General features: G+C 37.2%; 1 protein-coding gene across 2 annotated transcripts; it reads right to left on the bottom strand.

Moving 5' to 3' along the window:
* Window positions 1-2,418: 2,418 nt before the first annotated feature.
* On the bottom strand, window positions 2,419-18,557 carry LOC127947282 (TBC1 domain family member 2B). Of its 2 annotated transcripts, none has more exons than XM_052544290.1 (13): window positions 18,143-18,557; window positions 16,193-16,337; window positions 13,507-13,669; window positions 11,865-12,037; window positions 10,984-11,210; window positions 9,007-9,399; window positions 8,019-8,129; window positions 7,617-7,816; window positions 4,775-5,269; window positions 4,551-4,668; window positions 3,861-4,046; window positions 3,518-3,639; window positions 2,419-2,823 (listed from the first exon to the last, which is right to left on the bottom strand). In XM_052544290.1, exons 1-13 carry the CDS (start codon window positions 18,479-18,481, stop codon window positions 2,628-2,630), a joined length of 2,868 nt encoding a protein of 955 aa, XP_052400250.1. In that variant the 5' UTR covers window positions 18,482-18,557; the 3' UTR covers window positions 2,419-2,627. The 2 variants fall into 2 exon arrangements, with proteins under 2 accessions (XP_052400250.1, XP_052400249.1); XM_052544289.1 differs by having other exon boundaries at window positions 13,507-13,672; window positions 18,143-18,556.
* Between the last annotated feature and the right edge of the window lie 1,601 nt (window positions 18,558-20,158).

Below are 20,158 nucleotides of genomic sequence, written 5' to 3' on the forward strand. Positions count from 1 at the left end.
GAATCATTGAACCGGTTCAATCCTATGATAATAATATAATTATAAATAATGATCATCTCGTTCAAACACACCAGAGTAAAGGATTCCTCTCAGAAATATTTGAATCGCTCAAAACTGTGTTCACATCCAAATGCACTTTAAGAGTTTGATTTAAGTCTAATTAAAGCAGTAACGTTACTTCATCTTTTTAAACTAATGAAAATTTTAGTCTGAAAACGTCCCGACCCGATTGTATCTCGGCTTCATTCAGCATGTTTACACCAATCAAGCTAATACGATACTTGGACAGACAGAGGAAGAAAAGTTAGTAACGTTAGCCTAAGTAAATAAATAAACAAGTTCGTGTGTAAACTTACACACTACTGAATTTCGGAAAACTGAGAACCAAGTGAATTTAGCAACCTACATTTGGAGAGAGAACTAAGAGTTAGACTAATGCGGTAAAAAGTTATCATAATAGCGGAAATGTTACAAGTAGCTATGTAACGTTAATGTAAATAGGGATTTAAGACAAGTCCAAAAGAACCGAGTTGAGGAAAGAGTCAGATTTTATTTCATTTTTATTGAACACATCAGTCATGTCCGATTCGCAAATGAGTTGTTCATTTGATTCGATTCCTTAGTGATTCGGTTAAACCTATCAAATAATTTGAAGGACTAGATAGAACACGCTGTAAAAGTTGTGGTCGGGGATATAGATAGAAAAACGTATTTATTCTCTATTGCTTTTGTTTGATCCATTATTTATACACTATACGCCATCTGCTGGACATGGTAATCAACAACAGTCGTTGCATATGTACGAGAGTAAAAACTAAAATAGTGAGACTTGAAAATAGTCGACAATAAAATAGGTATTGTATTTATTTTCTTTATCTTTTTATTAAATTTTATTATATGTGGCTGAACAGTATATTTTAAATGGCGTAAGATTTAATATTTTAATATTACACAACCAAAACAAAAACAGGAAGGAATTAAGATATGGTTACACCTCTCTATTGTTGCAGCCTTGTAAAACATTATTTTTCATGTAACCGTTTTATTGTTTATGGAGGAAGCTACTGAGCTGTATAAGAACTACACAAACAAATCTAAAAACATTGAGCGCCATTGAAATTTATTGGATGATCATGCACAAGTGTTGAAAAAAAATAAAAAAAACATTTGCAGGATTATATTGTCAACAGACAAGTTTCAGAAACATAAAGAATTGAACAAAACAGCATCAAAGATTGTTTGAAATCATAGCTTACTCACTGAAGACATAAAAAAACTACTCTACCTCACATAACATACTTGACCGCTAAATAACATGGTAAAATGAAAGATTATCTGAACAAACTAAATGAAGGTCCTCACAAGTCTGAGACTGCAATTTGTAAAAACAGAAAACAAATGTAAATATGGGCCTACAGTAGTTCGACTTAAAATGACATATTTCAAAAAGAATAACACGTTCCTATTTAAGGGCCGTGCGACCAAATGCAAAAACGTGGTCATTGTGAGAGACCGGCTCTCACGGAAAATCAGACTTTTAGTTCGTCTTGACATTTGCAGTCATACTAGCAGGAGATCTAATATCTAATACTATGCTGAAATGGAGTAAAATACATATTAACTGCACTGAATGAAAAGTAGATTTAATTGCACTGATATTAAAAAGGAGTACAGCTCTTCCAAGCATTCATATGAATGTGTAATACACGACTTAAGCAAAATTTGACCTCGAAAGTTAAGAAAAGTGCTAGTAATTCAGATATCCTTTCCCTCATTACACGGGCCCTTATAGGTTGTTATTCCATTTTCAATTGTCTGTGAATTTCAGCAACAAAATACAACAATAACACCTTCTTGAATCCATTGACAAAAACAAAAAAACGTATATTTTCCACATTATTATTTTCATTTCGAGCAGCTTCAGGGCCCACTGTGTGATTTTACACTGTATCATATTAAAAAAAGAAGAGAAAAAGTTCAGAAAACAAAGGAAACGCCTGAATTTAAACAATAAGGGGACCATTGAGACACCCCAACAGACACCAATTGTGCATTTTGCTTCTAGAACCTAAGCACACAAGAACTGATGCTTGTGAAACATATGAAAAATCACGTGATATGGCAGGGTTTGCTAATCATGTCCTGAGCAGACAGGAAGTACGTGTGGATAGATTGAAGGTTAGTAAAAGTACTGAAGATTTAGAAAGACTGCACTTGAATTTGCTTCTTACAATAAAATACAAGTACTGATATGATTACTAAGAGTAAGTAAACCAATTAAGATTTAATAAGTAAGGCATAAAGAAAAAAAAAAAACTGTCGGTGTTCAGGATTGTACATCCCAATATGTCCAGCATAATGTAAGGGGTATCAGAATTTTGACAATTGTCCAATCCACACCAATCATTAACACTTAAATGCAAAGTACTTTAGTTACTTTAATACTGATTTCGGTCAATGTACAAATGGATGAAACACTGGACAAAACAATGAAAAAGTCATCAAAAGAAATACTGGTGTTTGGTCTCTCGAAGTCACAGTTTGTTGAGTGAAATACATTGAAAAGTGTAAGGCACGATGTGATTGGCTAATCAGCTTTTCAGGTCTGGTCCCTTATTGGCCGTGGCTCAGCTGTCCTCCTCGTCGTCACTGATGAGTGTGCGGCCGTCCAGGGTGTTGTCTCTCTCCCGCAGGAAGGTCTGACGGATGGCTTCCAGCTCGGTGAGCTCCAGACGGACCTTCTCCAGGTGGAACGTGCGACGGTTCTGGATCTGCCTCAGTGGGAACGGGTTCATGTCCACAAACGCCAAGCTCATCAACTTCCTGTGAGAAACACAAGATCACATATAAAGAAATAACTATACAGCAAAATAATAGGCAATATTCCTTCAAAAAGGCTTCCAAATGTAAAAAAAAATAAACATAACATTTATAATATGTGATAGTAATATATACTGTATGATATATAATATAATACAGTGTTCCTATGGCTCAGTGGCAGAGAATTGCGTTAGCAGCGCAAGTTTGTGGGTTCGATTCCCAGGGAACACATGTTAGGTAAAAAATGTTAGCCTGAATGCACTGTATGAGCTTTGGATAAAAATGTCTGCTAAATGCATAATTTGTATTTTTTTAAATATATAATAAAATTAGATATTACTGGTGTAATGCATTTATATTATTATTAAATAATTGAATTATATTATTAGTAAAGCAGCTGATGTGTATCAAGTTGTTTTCACACCGCTGACGAATCAAACTGAAATGCTTACAAAATATTAAAAAAAAGATAATATAATAAATATATATAATAAATATATATATAATAATAGAATATTATTTGATAATTCATTATTATTATTATTAATAATAAAATATTAAATTATAAATAAAGAAATAATATGTAGCCACTATAAATTGTCTATATTTTCTCAAAATCAAAATACAAATTATAAAACGTTTCTGAAAGTGTGTTTCATGATCATTTAATGCTGTCTCTTGCAGCAGAATCACAAACCTTGCATCCAAGATTGTACGTGTGAAGTACCGAAGGTACTTGAAAATGGTCATGGGATCCTGGAGCTTTAGAAATTCCTCTTCTTTGTATTTGAAGAGGGCAAGAGCAAATCTGAAAATTATCTGCCGAGGCAAAAAGAGACATCAGCACACAACTAGACTATTGTGACTCATTGTGGAAACTAATAAGAAGGTGAGTAATAAAGTATCTAAGTGTCTGAGGATTTGCAATGCTCATTATAGATTTGTCAGTAAATCTTTCAAGTCAAGTGTCTTTGTTAAATAAACTATTACTTAGACAGCAATTCTATGTAGAAGGACCATGTCTACACAACTCTCCATACCTTGGGTCCCTCATAGAGAAAAGCGTCCCAGATCTTGAAGAGGATGTCACTGACCACGCTGTCCACAAACACAACCAGGAACCAGTTGAAGGTGATGAGAGAGGTGTCCACCTTATAGTTCTCAAAATGAGCATGAAGCCTGGGTAACTTCTCGTACATCAGGTCCTTCAAAACACGCTGATCTACCTACATCGAAAACAAGACACAGTCAGAAACAATTGACAGACACAGCAAATTTTGTGATGGAAAATACCAGAACACCATTTAATGGACTTATTTATGGGCCAGTATATATTAGTCTCCATTGGCAGGTCTGGCAAAAAGCCTGCTGCAGTGAAAAGCCATAACTAGCAGCGTGCCAATAATGTGGTTTCAATTGAAAAGCACTTTGCTAGTTACCCTGCATATGAACATGTAGTTAGTAACTGGCAGCTAAAGTAAAGGAAAGCTGCATGAGGCCAAACTGTGGTGAAGTTAGTTCAACAAGCATGTTAATAATGTCTTGTAGATGGGAAGGAGCTCATTGTGACAGATGACAGAACAGAGAAGAGATGTGCTGTTAGCCTGCTGCTAGTGACTCATATCCAGCAAACAAAGACAAAGACATTCTCAAAGCCCCGTGCTCCGATTGCCAGAGTTTTCGGGTGATTTTTCTTATCTGTGAAAAGGAGAACAATCTTGAAACAGTACCTGTGAGCCTAGCAGTGTTTTAGTGTAATAGTCATGTGGCATGAAAACCTCAACGATGGCCACCAGACACCAGAAAGCGTCCTCTTGCTCCAAATACAGAAGAGCGATAGCTGCCAGCCTGAAACAATCAGATTTCAGATCCAGATATTTTAAGATGTAGATGTCATTTCAGACATGAAGAAACACAAACACTTCACACTAGAGCCGATGGAATCGTTTGCTACCTGTTGAGGCCTTGGCAGTAGCCGATAACTGGATTCCTCCAGGAGAACGCCAGCAGCACGTTCCTGAGTTTCTGGATGCCATCCTGGTCAGGAGAGGCATAGTGCTTGTTGTTAGGAAGCGTCCGGAGAAGATCCAGCTCTATCTGTTTACAGGCCGGGTTTGGTTTTTCATTCGCCGTGGACAGAAGGTCCTGGAAATAGTCTTTTGACACATCTTCACGCATCTTCTTCACATGGAAGTTCACGCACCAGCTCCACACCTTGGAACGGTGGTTATGGGGAACCCCACTTCGCATCAGTGCCTTAAGCTCTGGCGAACGAACCATCTCTCTGTTCATGGTGATGGCCATGTAGTTGTCCCACTTCACCCTGATTGAGGTCTCCTGGTCTGTCAGGGAGAGGGACTTCAGGTCTAGCGCTCTCTTTTTGGCTTCAAGCTTTTCCTCCTCATCCTCTTCCTCCGGGACAGTTTTGAAGCCATAAATGTCATACTCACTACATGAGAAAAAGCAAACAGCATGACTGGGTTATTTGGTTTTATTTGTAACAAAAGACCCTAAAATCTTCAAAGTACAAAGCTAAATTTAACGGTAATAATTAGGACTGCAACTAATGATTATTTTGATAACCGATTAGTTGACTGATTATTTTCGATTAACCGATTAATCGGATTAAAACCCCTATTTTCTTTATTTAAATTTTACTGATAAAAACACACTATTCCACAATCTGCACAATGTCCTTAAAACAAATGTGCCAACTGAATGCTTTGAAATCATACAAAGCTTAATTTATTACAACACCTCTCATAAAAAAAAATAACATTTTAGGAATCTGTCAAAAAAAAAAAAATCTAAAAATGTTATTGTAATTTTTGGACAAATAACAAACTGAAGCAAATAAATAGTATTAATTCACATAAAAAATTGCCTCCGTCTTTGATAAACACTTGACAAATTTTTCTGCCTTTCACAGATAACAGCAATAATTATATCATACCATTAAAAATAGCTTACTAATGTTACTAAAAAGCTTATGCATATTGGAGGTCACACCAATACAGAAAGCAAAAAAAAATATTTTGGTATTTACCAATAATGTTAGTTAAGAGCACCAGTGGCACAAACCTTACAAAATTGGTTAAAAACTTTCCATAAATTTACATGCACTTTGATCACAACTCAGTCTCCTCTTACTGTCAATTCTTCATCCTGTAAAAGCATCTGATATTTATATTCAGACAATTATACACTGCTGTCTCTTCACAGTTTGTACTCTCATAAGTTACTCGCGCACTGCATGTTGACTTTTAAACCTAAATATAAATGTTATACAACAGATATTTCAGCACAATAAATGCACTGAATATCTTCTCCCTCGCCTCTCTGTGTTCTGTCTGTTTAACGCACGCACCCGCCACACCGGCGCTCTGTCAGTAAATATTTTAACTAAAAGCGGACTGTTAGGGTGGGCCTTTATGCAAAAATGGAAAGGTTTGCATGAATTTGTTGCATTTACAGATAAGGATATGACCGTTAACATAGTGTTTTGTGCCGAGGCACCTGACAGACTGGCCATTATGCTAATGGATCAGCTTGAAGCTTAAAATGAAGATTTATCATGTTTTGTCTGCAGTTGTACGTGCACTGTGGGCAGACCCGAATAATCGATATTAAGAATCATTGTTGATGATTCTCATTATCGATAATAATCGATTTGATCAATTAGTTGATTCAGTCTAAGTAATAATCAACTAGTTGGCGAGTTGTTAAAACAACTAATGGAAACCAAACATGGTATGAGAATGGATCCACTAAAGAAGAACATGACATGTTTTGCAGAACTAGGAAAACATCCTGGTCCTATAACAAGTAGAATTTGAAGAATGCTAACAAGATCAAACATGTTTGAAGAAGGTATCTTTAGAAAGGGAGGCTGAACAAAACTGAAAGTAAACTCAAAAGAAAATTCATATTGAGTGGTGAGCTAGTTCTTCTCTTTGTTTTGGTAACAGAAAGCTTGAAGAGGCCATATATTCATTAGGGCCTTTCGCACCACAGGAACCTTTTCATAGTACCAGAACTAATTGTGGAACTACCCACTTTTGGGCGTTTTCGCACCGCTGGAACTGAGTGCAAATTTACTACCATACTGCATTTTTCGAGAACCAGATTAGCTCCTACTCCAGAGCAGGGTCTAACCAGCACAACCGGTACTAACCGTGACATAAGTAAACACTTGATTGGCCAGACGGCAAAACGCTCTTACCTGCACATGAATTTAATATGCTGTGTAAACATACTGTTGACATTGTGTCAACTTATTTCGCAAGTATGATGAACAGCGATAAATATACGGACGCTGAAGTGCAGGCACTTGTAGCAAATGTAGCACTGCCAGTTATCCTTTCCGTTCTTTCAATCGCTTTACGTATACGTCAACAGTCCATGTAAATTATTGTGAAACGCGAGACACAACAAAAAAACAGCTCTGATCACAGCGTCCTCCATCCTTCTGTTGTTAATGTTATTCTTCTTTGTTCACGTTGTTGAACGGCGCGCACAAATGACATCGCTGTCGACCGGCTTACATCACATCCTAGTACACACTGTCGGTGCAAATGCAACCCTTTAAATGGTACTGGGAAATAGTTCGCGCAAAATCGTCCCTGAACTTTATTACTGTACATTTAGTTCTGAAACTAAAGCGGTGCGAAAGGCCCTATTGCCAGGTCAACTTTTGTATAACTATTTTTGCAACCGAATACGCATAAATGACCTAACCAGGGAGGAGTATTTGTACATAAAAAAGCTAGGGAAATACTATTTTTGTGACATGATACCTGACAGCGTTGGGTTTGAGGATAGGGTGCTCCTGCTGGTCTGTGCTCTCCACCTGTAGTGCATCTTCTAGTAAGCGGCTGATGACCTCTCCGCTACGGGTCTGCTCAGAGGAGGAGGAGCAAACGGGACTCTTCACTTCCTGTAGTAAAACCAGGTACTTACTCTCCACCTGACACAGCTTGGCCTCCAAACTGGTGCACTGTAGAACACACAACGGAGGAAGAAAGAACATGTGAAGAACAGAAACGATTCCTCAGCTATCCAAACATGCACAGGCAAGTTTGCAACGTTTGGAATGCTAGGGAAAAGGAAAAGGAAATGTTAACATGACACATAAGAAAGAATCTGCAAACACAACATCCAGGGTGGTTTGTGTGCAGTGAGTAGCTAAAGTCACAGACCTTCGCCTCTAGTGCTTTTTCTCTGGATTCAGCATTTCTTCTTAAGACCGTCAACTCCAGAATTTCTTTGTTTAAGAAGTTATTTTGGGATTTGTAGCCCTGAAGGCTGTCCTGGAAGAGTGTAAAAAAGCCAAAAGGTTGTATGTGAGACACCAAAAATAATGCACAAAACAGTCTTGAAGTGTTTCTTAATCTAACATGCAATAAACAGAAAACTACTGCATAAAGGATATGAGAATTTAATTGGTTTTGTGAAAAAAGACTCAAAATTTGACTCAACATAAAGGACTTCTAACATGCCTTAGGCTACGTTTACACGACAATGATGCAGTCAAAAACTGAAAATATTTCCCTTGTGTTTTTTAAAAAAGTTTCACAAATACACGACAACGTTTTCTATAATATTTGTGTATCTGCAAAATAGGCAAAAACACTGTATTACGTATGCCAGGCCAGTAGTTGGCGCTGTCACCTTGTTAGTAAACAGTACCTGTAGGGAAGTGACGATTATATGTTGTATACGATGCGTCTCCGCTGTTGGTTGTAATTTTAAAGTAAACTTTGTTGAAGAAGCGTTAGCAAACTCTTGAGCAGCGACAACAGTACCATGTACTCCACCACTGTTGTGCATGTTTGTTTGCGCTTGCCTTTAAAATCGACACATACTGCGCATGTCTACATACCTAACACGTACTATGCACGCGCATGACGTCATCTTTTTCAAAGATTGGCGTATTAGGTGTTTACATGGAAACGATAACAGTGGCGTTTTCAAAAACATGCAGCTTGAAAATATGCATTTTCAGTCCCCAAAACGCCATTGTCATGTAAACGAACAGGCAAAACGAATAAAAAGTTTCCCGTTTTTTGCTGAAAACTTTGTCTTGTAAACAGCCCCTTAGAATCTGTGAGCACCCATTCACACATTTATAAACATTTTCAGATATAGTGATTAGAAAGTACATATATTAGTATGTTCTTGCACTACCTTCAGGTTGTCCAACTCTTGTTGTTCCCTAGTTGCACTAGGTGAGTTGCATTCAGCCGACTGGGTTCCTTCATTACCACTCTGCTGGGAAAGTTTCATGATGACTTCATCCTTGGCCTGAATGGTCTCCATGAGCATGCCCAGCTGTTCATTTATCTCCCCAACTTTGATCTTCAAACTCTTCAACTCCTGTTGGAGACTCTCCTTCTCCAAGGCTAGCTTCTCCATGTGTCCACAGAGGTCTTTGATCTGGGTGTCCCTCTCTGCCAGGGCTTTGTCCACCTCATTCTTAGCTTGGTCCTGACTGTCAGGCCCCATGTTCACAGGAGACACTGTGGAACGCCAATCACATTGGGAGCTACGTAGTGCTTGTTGGAGAAGATGAACCAACTCCTGGTAGAAGAGAATACTGTGTGAGATCAGCAGACCTCAGCGATCAATCAATTACTTAGATAAAGTACTCAAAAACACCAACTGATCAAGCAAAATGGGGATCCTTCATAGTTACTGATTAGTCTTTACAGTCCTGAGGTCAAAGTTTGCAGTGGTAGCCAAATCTTCTACTGAAGTCCTACTATCTTACTATCATATAGAGTTTACCAGGACCAACTAATCAATGTGTTCTGAATTGCTTGAATAATAGGCAGGTGTAATGAAGCAGAATTGGAACTGAAGTCCACAGAAACGTAGCCCTCCAGAAGCAGGGTTGGTTCCCCTGCACTAGAACTGGTTGCAAAAATGTATACCTTAGTCAGCTGCCACTTGTCTTTTCATCATGTTGACTTAATTACTCATTCATTTTATTTAATTTTTTACTTTAGCTTGGAACAATAAATATCAAGGGAACTCAGAACACTTAGCACTCTTAACTGGGGTAAAAATAAGTCGGGGGCTTGTCCGGGATAAAGTAATTTGTATTACGTTCTGACCCTAGAATTGTCTGGTATTGTATCATGTAATCTAATACCTAATTAGATATTTTGGAGAAAGGTTTTGATAACCTTTAGCTATCAAATGTCATTGATCTTCTTGGACTGGTGAATTATCACCAAACTGATATAAAAAAGAAACCTGGAGATCAAATACTGTTCATCATTTTTCTGTACAAACATTCAGTTTACCTTGCAAAAATACATTTAAACAGTTTCAAAAGTCTGCAATGATGCAACCTGAACTAAGACAAGGAACTGAAATGCAGGTACAAAGAAAGACCGATTGCAATTTGTTGGCTCAGCCATTAATGAATCATTCTCATCACACCTAATTAAGTGAGGTATTGAGCAAATTTGGGGGAATATGCAAATCGCAAAGAAAACATGTTAATCAAATATAATCAATAATAAATAAACACTGTATTGTTTCTATATGTTATACAGAATCATTATTTAGAGCTGTTAATGTGTTAAAAGCACAGCCAGGGGCCAAAGGGGAACTTTAAAGGGAAAGAACAACAACAGTACCCATTTTGTGGTTCTCAAGGCCATTGCTTAAGATCTGCTGACACCTTTATAGAAAAGCACACAGAAATATGCGGCTGATGTAAAAAAAAAAAAAATGTCTTACTGCACCAAAGCCTGAACGTGGATATAAGAAAAGTCTGTGCAAGTATGTGAGGATGTGTAGAATAATCAGTTAATGTCTGATTATTAACTTTTCACATGGGAAATCCCCATGAATAAGTGTTACGAGGAATGAGGAACTACAAGCAAACAGCTATGAAATTCCTATAACTGTTTCGAACTGCCTTTGCAGTAAGACTACTGTATGTCAGCATGGTACAACATAATGAAAAAATGATTGCAGATACACATTTAAAGGCTCCCATCCCTCAAGCAAATACTAGATTACAAATACAAGATTGCAAATTAACATTTTACACTAACACCAGCTTGCATAAACACACCACAGAAATAAAATACAGTTCATGGCCTTCAAGGATGAAACTTGCGAGACTTGATGGCTTTATTCATATGGTACCTTCTGACTGGCGAGCTCTTCTCTGAGCTGGTTCTCTTGCTCCTGCAGGCGACTGATCTCCTCCTGCTGGCTCTGAAAGCGGAGCTGCAGTTCGGAGGTCTTGGTCCCGTTACATTCAACCGGCGAGCTCTCTGCGCTGCGGTTGGGTTTCCCGGAGCCCATGTGAAAGGGCCGTTTCATTCTGGAGGGGTTGCGTAAGTCAAACGTGAATGCTGAGCCAATGGAGTCTATGGACGGTCAGGAGTGACAAGACAGATACAGTTTCAAAGGCATTCTGTTTAACTGAATCACTTGTGTGTCATTAGCCCCTTTCACACTGCACGTCAGACCCAGCATATTGCCGGAACATTGCCGGGTCGCCTTCTGTGTGAAAGCAAACATGTCCCGAAATTGATTCCGGCATTGAACCCGGGTCGGGGACCTAGTAACATTGCCGGGATGAGCACTGTGTGAACAAAAGCCAGATCTAATTCCGTGTCGAAGTGATGACGCGCGTTATCGCGCGACTCTTTTACCGGCTGTTTTGAAGGAAGATCAACATTCGCAACAAAAAAAATATGTAATGCAAACTGTAATGAAGCAGAGATCAGTTTGTTCCTCACCTTCCGCGCTGACGCCGAAATCGTTTGCTTGCTTAAGTGAAAGTATAACGTGCCTAGCGTTTTCGACTCGTACATTACACGTCACGCTCTGATGTCACATGTCGTTACGGGATCTTTACGGGTTGTGTGTGAAAGAACGCACATATCCTGGGTAATCATTGACAGTGTGAAAGTGCAAAATCTAGCTACCCGGGAACAATTGCCGGAACACTTTACCCGTGTATTTGCCAGAATGTCAGTGTGAAAGGGGCTATTAAAATGAGTGAACGATTATCTTACATCGTTGAACCTGAGATGGGCTTTCCCGTCGCTGGCTGTCAGGTGGGGGTTTGTGCTCGGTTGTGTCTTTGCTTGGAGGATCGACGATCTCCCAGTCCTCACTGCTGGCTGTGTGAAACACACTGCGTCTGTTTTCTACTCCTCGGCTGGCTCGCAGGTGAGACATGCTATTTCTGATAGACGGTGGGAGAAACAAAGAAATGTTATTATTCAATATAGTACGGAGAGGCAAAATTCATGTACCGTATTTTTCGGACTATAAGTCGCACCTGAGTATAAGTCGCATCAGTCCAAAAACACGTCATGACAAGGAAAAAAAACATATAAGTTGCACTGGACTATAAGTCGCATTTATTTAGAACCAAGAACCAAGAGAAAACATTACCATCTACAGCCACGAGAGGGCGCTCTATATCTTCAGTGTAGGCTACAGGAGCACTGAGCAGTATAGAGCGCCCTCTCGAGGCTGTAGAGGGTAATGTTTTCTCTGGGTTCATTTCTCTCGGTTCATGTCAAATTAATTTTGATAAATAAGTCGCACCAGACTATAAGTCGCAGGACCAGTCAAACTATGAAAAAAGTGTGACTTATAGTCAGGAAAATACGGTAATGTGTAACAGTATTAACTTAACCACAGTATATTGCCAAAGACTGAACTTGCTAAAACTGATGTCGATAATTTGAAAATTTGAAATAGTAAAGAAATTTCACTCAAACATGTACTCATATGGCAGACGTGTTACATTTGTCTTGCTGTAGCATGTTCTGTGATTAATGTTTTTTTACCTCTCTCACATTTATAAGTCTTTTTTATTTGCATAAAGGGTCAAAGTATTCTATTGCCAGCCTCTCGAAAGCTAACATGGAGCTGCTGTAGAATTTCCAGCTATTTTAGTTTGTTTATCTTTGCTGAAATTCAGATTCAGTCCATCAGCATTACGTCATCTAAACAGATGCGTCCAAAGTCTTTTGGAGAGTTTGAAAAGTAGTTGACACATGGAAACAGCTGGGAAAAGCAGTTAAATATAAATAATTCTAAATCAAGATAAAGATGTACCTGTAAGTTTGCATATTTTAAATTAGACATGCATAAATAAAAGAGTATTATAGAGTCTCAACCACAAAACTCAAAATACTTAACCATACTGACTAGATCAGATATACAGTACAGGACTTTTGGTTGCATCTGCCAAAATGATTATTATTTGTATTATTTATAGGCTACAGTCTGATTGAGCTAATATTCAAAGTAGATCATTCTATGAATTGTATTATATTGATATAATATGACAATTTATTGAAAAAGCATATTCTTTTCTCTTTAAAAAGCACTTAAACTGCAATATATATATTCTGCTAATTAAAAAAACATATATAGCCTAAATATATATTTGTATGTTCCACATTGTGCAAAAAAGGTTTCTAATATTTTTTAATACAAACTATATAGAGATTTTCACATTATCAGAACAAACAACAACAGATTTTGTCCACAGCATTATATATATATTATATATATATTTAAATAAATGTCATAATTCTTGCTCTACATGCAAATTTTCAATTAAATACAGTTCAATTAAACCCTTTAAAAAATGATGCTCAATAGCGGTCATCCTAGTGTGATTCTCCAGGATCCTACCTGATCTCAGAGCCCCAGTGTCGGAGGGAGTTGAGAGCTGCGCTGGGTTGTGCCACAGGGTTACGCGCTGACTGAGGACCGACCAGCCCATCATTGTCCATCTCCACAGCAAAGTCACTCCGAACACTTTCCATGCTCTCGTTGGGCTTCTCATAGACCACTGCTTCTAAAACAACACGGTCACAGTTTGAGAGTTACAGTCTGGCACTTTTCATCAATCTAAGATATGTCTGCACTGCAGAGAAACACATCATTTCATTGTACAAGGTCTTCTGTATCCCTCATTAACATATATACAAATAATTATTTCATTCATAAATAGCCGACTTTTCGAACAATATATAGAACAATATTTTTTTCATCAACATTTAATATTTCTTGATGGGTGTTTCCAACTAACAGTGGTAATAGGGTTGACAGTTAGTTGTATGAATAAATCCTGTATGTAGTGTATGTGTCTGATTAAAAGAAATGAAAAGAAATGTAAAATGATGATTTGTATTTTTTCTGTATATTACATTAGATTTACATAATGTATTTTTTACATGAAATAACAGGTGTTCCCCAGGTTATACAACCCTGTTATCATTCAATCCGCCTTATTAAATTAAAGTACAATTGCTTGGCCTTGTCAAAATTGCATCATCGTCTTTTTAGGAAGTGAACTCTGCAAAGACAAATGTCTTCTCTTTTTTTAAATACAGTTGTCAATCCATGTGTTTTTGTATTTATGGACAATCTTACATGATCCACCCTGTTACTGTGATTTTGTAAAGTAAAGAACTGATCACAGTAGAGCAGATATTTATAGAAACTAAATTCACTTTTTAATAAACACCTTGTAGCTGCATGCACAAGGTTAGTAATGTCTATGTAAACTCTAAAATGGTCAACCCTGTTATTATTTAGTTGCATATATGTGTATTAAAGCTGCGGTAGGTAACTTTTGACGCTCTAGCGGTTAATAAACAGAACTGCTTGCGTCTTGCGGAAGAACATCGTAGCCGGAACTACTTCTCTCTGTTTATGTCTATGAAGAATCACAAAGGTACTGGGTTACTCCGCCGCGGTACCCCCGAAGCAATCTAAAATAGTCAGAATATAAACACTTATTATAGGTGTACCCTAGTGATTCAGGACAAGCTGAAAACACGGTTTGGAAAATGGATTCATGGTGTACTCGCTTATTATATACATTTTTCTACATTTTGAACACAAACAAAGTTAAGGACCGCAGCTCTGATTGGTTGTTTCTTACCGGGAGCAGATGACTTTCTGCAAATGGCAATAGGACCACTGGGAGGAGCCAGAGGAGCTTGATTTTTTTCACAGATTATCTGTCTCATATTCTACTGTCAGGACATAATGACAGGTTTAACAAATATGTTAAAAATATATATTTACAAAAGTTACCTACTGCAGCTTTAATTTGAGTATGAATATATATCGCCGTTTTTACACAAATATGTCAAGAGAGAATGGACATGGAGGAAGCGTTGTTATGAATTACAGACTCGTAGTTTGGCCAAAAGATGATGTTAAAGTTAAAACCCCTTAATGATACATTTGTTTATGACAAACATGCAGCTTTTCACTTCACAAGATGTTAACTGATGGACTGGAGTTGGGTGAATTACTTGTTTTTATCAACTCTCATTCTGACGGCACCCATTCACTGCAGAGGATCCAATCGTGAGCAAGTGCTTCAATGCTAAATTTCACCAAATCTGTTCTGAACGAAGAAACAAACTCATCTACATCTTCGGTGACCTAAGGGTGAGTAACTTGTAACTTTTCGGCAAATTTAGATTTCTGAGTTAATTACTCCCCACTTAATCAGCTGAGCTATAATCTTCATACAATGGAAATATATTAAGGAAGTATCAGAAACCACTACATAGATTGCTATCTGATTCTGGGAGTAGTAATAATGTTGCTGACTAATATCTACATTTTTGCAAGCGTAAAGCATTTACAGTTTTAAATATAGCTGTACTACCACTAAATGGGACAAACGTTAGTGTGACAAGACACTTTCAAACAATTTTGCTTTACTGTACTGCTGTTATCAATACAAAGGTCAGTAACAACTATGTTGTGCTGAATGAAATACTAAATGAACTAAAGCATAGAGGCTCACAGGTGCATTTGTTTTATGTTAATGAAAAAAAAAAAAACGACTCGCTAAGTGCCAGTAATAAGGAAGAAGCACACTGGCTTTTTGTTTTGGTTCTGCCTTTTCAACATGCTACAGCTATTCACATACAGCAGAAACCACAATACTGTCTAGGGGTTTGAAGATCCTTTATTCAAAAAACTCGAACCATTACTAAGATCTGTTCGTTGGCTGCTTTCACAACAATATAATATCCAGAACGGTACATATTTAGAGATACAAAATAACCTTCTACTTTATATTTACTCATATGCTTTCTAAAAACAGGAAACTATGTAGAATGGTGACACATGGCTGAGCAATCATGCACATTTATGATATCTGACTCATCTTGCGTGAAAGACAGCAAACAAACTATAAGTTGACAATAAAACAGCATGGAAAATTCCACACACACACACATATATACATATATATATATATATAGAGGCCATGACCAACAACTGATTTTTATCGTTCTCTCTTTCAGTGCATTGAGTGTATGTCACATGACTTCTCCATGTATCTCACCTGCATCTTTAGCCACCAGGCCTGTATGTGGAAAAAGCGGGGCGGGGGAGCACCAGCTGTCTCTGTGGCCAGACATTTTGCAAAAGTCCCATCGTTTCTGCTGTAACTGCTGCAGCCAGTAATGCATCACCTGCCTGTTGGGCGCCTGCACGCAAAAAAGGAAAAGAAAAGTAGTGTGAAACCAAGGGTCTATTTTTGCTCTATTGTTTTTGTGGTACAACAGCAGTCTTGGGAGGAACAGGGTCAGGTGTGAATGTGACTGGCCCCTTTGAGAATCATCACGCTTGTTTCATTCTCAGTTCCAGTTTACACTTCAGTGATGAAGCGGCTCTTTAACTGTGAGAACGAGAAACTAAGTACATTTAAAAACAACAGCCAGTTTAACTCTAATAAACAGTCAATGACTGTCCACAATCAAGAAATAAGAAAAATCATTCGAAAAATCTAGTTTGAAACACAAGTCCTTAAAAATGTACTCTTTGTGTTCATTTTGGATGCACATGGCTTTGAAAACATTTTCAAGAATAGTTTATACTTAATGCGTCGGGAAAAAAAATATTTTAAAAATTTTCTGTAATCTATATACATGCATATCTTTATTATATTTTTCAACAAAAAAATTCAGTGTAAATACCATTTTTGGAGAAGATTATATTTTTACTTTCCCTTATTTACATAAATATATATTTACACACACACACACACACATATATATATATATATGTTCTGATTATATTATTTTCATTATTTATTTATTGAATTTGGTTGCGCCACTTGACTTTGATTTGGTTGAAACTGAAAGTTTATATATTATTAAGCACTAAGTAGTAAAGCAGTTTTTAATTTTTAATTATTCTTTAATTAGACTTTTGTCAGGAAAGTTTTATTGCCCTGACATTGTTGACTTTATGTTCCTGCAAAATATAAAAATAAGTAAATAATTTGAATTCAGATTGTAATTTCAGAGAATTAAGAACATATATACGCTCATGAATTGCATTTTTAATACAGTTTTGAATAAATGAATAAAAAAATTATGTAATTGACCTCACAATGTTAAATTACATTTGGTATGCACCCTTAATGCAAAACCCATAATGCATTTGGTCAAGGGGAACAGGGCTCATCTTCAGTCACTACAGGCATGCTGGGAACCACGCCAGTGCCGTCTCACTGAAGATCTGTTTGAAGACATTCCCTTCAACCTAGATCCTGATACCAAAGAGCTACACTGAAGCATCATGAGGGCCTGAAACCACAGTAGTGTGAAATACATTTTCTAGAAATTTAACTTGATGTTGAGAAAGCGACATCCTGTTACATTACTAAACAGTTTCAGATCTAATGAACCACTTTCTGTGTCCAGCTAAAACACCTGCAGAGCTTGCAAAGACAGCACAGAAACTAGTCCTACATTCTCAGGCAAGGTGTTCAGAGCACTGATGAGTCCAGTGTGTTATATTGTATCCTGACAACAGTTGGATGACTGAGCCATTGTGCTTTGTGTAAAGAAACGTTCCCTTCTGAATACATGTTTCCTTAAATAAATGCAGCAAAATCTGGAATACATAATTTAATATTTTAATGTTGAGGCTACATTACACGTTCATATATAGCATACATAAAATTAAATGGATTAAAAATACAATATTTGTTGTTGCCTTTATATTGTTGGTTTTTGTTTTCATTTTAGTAATGTTGTTGTTTCATTATAACATTTTTTTTTTTTACACATTTTTAATATGACCATATATTTTAATTACATTCATTTGATACGTTGTTTTCACAACCACTTGTTGCAATAAGTATTATTAAATAATATCATAATATAAAAGTGCATTAAAATAATCTAGGCCAATTTATTCAGTGCAATTAATATTCATATGGACATAGGTCTCATGCATTTGATTTTTATTAGCTTTTGTTAGATGTTTAATATCAATAACATACCTTGAGTAGGAACTCCTTCCCCTCGGTGTGGATCTCAAAGAGCCCCTCTTCCACCTCCACATCATAGCTGAAACAAGCGTCCGCTATCTCAATGTGTCCCAGTGGAAGGGCGTCTTGAGGAGTCTTAAAGTAATACAAGTAACATTTCCTGGGGTCGTACACAAACCAGCGCGTCTTGAAGCCTCTCAGGGGCCCTATCCCTGTCAGTTTGTTCAGGTAGCCGCACAATTTGACGCTCTGCTCCTTCGAGCCCTCGCAGTCGGACACATCGAAAGACCTTGTCGCCAGGATCCGGGAGCTCCTGCTGGGGTTGGCAGCGCTGTCATCCTCTTCATGCATCTTTCTCTGGACTTTCTTCTCCTCTATCTAGCAGCGGACACGAAGTTTCCACCCGCATGACGTCACGTGACTCCCATTCTCGTGCTGCTGCCGCAGGGGATTATGGGACATGTGGTTTGACTGCAGTTATAATGGAAACACACGGTTTAACGGATTACAAGTGAAAGTTTATGTTTCATCATTCTGACAAAGTGAAGTGTGAAGCCGGACACTGTTATTATATTTTGCTTTATTATGAAGCACAATTCGCAAGCATATTTGATGTTGTCTCTCAAGATAAGCGTTAGGTGGCGCAAAAGAGTCATATTTCATAATATGGTTTTAATTTAACTGCTGCTGTCTGCTGTTTTTTTTTTTGCCTGCATGTTATCCAATATTTTATTTATATGTAGGCTATATATTTAAATTATTACCAAAGTATATATTTAATTGTATTAAATAAATGCAACTGCAAATGTACTGCACAACTGTCCAGTAAAAACATGTTATGTGTGTGTGTGTGTGTGTAGACTATACACTACATGTTCATTTACAGTAGGCTATACATGAAATTAAATTCATTAAAAATACGATATTTGTTGTTAACTTTATATTTTCTGTTTTTGTTTTCATTTTAGTTATGCTGTTGTGTTTTTGTCATTTTATTTGTTTTATTATTTTTTATGTTGAAACATATTTTTGGAACGCATTTTTAATTATTTGTATTTATTATAAAAACCATAATATATTGGATTTATTTTACGTGTCCACATATTTTAATTACATTCAATTGATACGCTGGCTTAATTGTATTTTATTTGTTTTTATGGTTTTAGCTTTAGTTAATTATAGTCAAAGTTATGCATGCATGATGCACAAAAATTTTTACACAGTAAAATGTGTTTTTGTTATAAAGTTTGTGTGTGTGTACACACTATTACAAAATCACATTTTACAGTGTGATATATTAGCCTATTTTAGCGTGATGGCAGCAAAGATAGGCTAGCATTAATCTTCTGCACACTTCCCCTCTTGTTTTTTGCTCACCTCCCTCTCTCCTCAGTGAAAGAGATGACCGCGCGCATCACATGATGAGACTGAAACCTTTTAATGGTTCGGACCGTGGGCAAGAAGTCTGACACACTTTCAGCAGAGCAGAGCCTCCGTATCTTCGTAGCTTCACACTTCACTTTGTCAGAATGATGAAACATTACCTTTCGCTTGTAATCAGTTAAACTGTGTGTTTCCATGTCGACGAACTATCTGCAGTTTGTCTGAGATGAAAAGAGAGAAAAGAGGGGGAAACACTTTGGTCTCCTGCAGCGCGAGTCTCTCACGAGCTTTCCTGAAGGTGACATCTGTCACTGACGCAAATTACAAACTGGTGGAAAAACAGAAACCCATAGCCTATTAAAATGAGAAACAAATTAAACACCTGATAAGAAAGTGTCAAGACAAACTTTAGGTTGCATTGAGAAAACATAGCCTGGAAATTTGAAGTAGCCTTGTTTTAAAAGCTTGAAAAGTTTGAAATAGCTTTCAGAAGCCAACCTAATCATTTATTTTGCATAAACAGTAGGGATCAGTTCACAGAATAAACGGCCGTTCACATTATGGACGATAACTAACAAAATATTTTAGCATTTTCACCAACACGTTTTCCATAATGAATAATAAAACACAACAACGCGTGACAAC

Source organism: Carassius gibelio, chromosome A25 (assembly GCF_023724105.1).
Source record: "Carassius gibelio isolate Cgi1373 ecotype wild population from Czech Republic chromosome A25, carGib1.2-hapl.c, whole genome shotgun sequence".
Taxonomy (NCBI): domain Eukaryota; kingdom Metazoa; phylum Chordata; class Actinopteri; order Cypriniformes; family Cyprinidae; genus Carassius; species Carassius gibelio.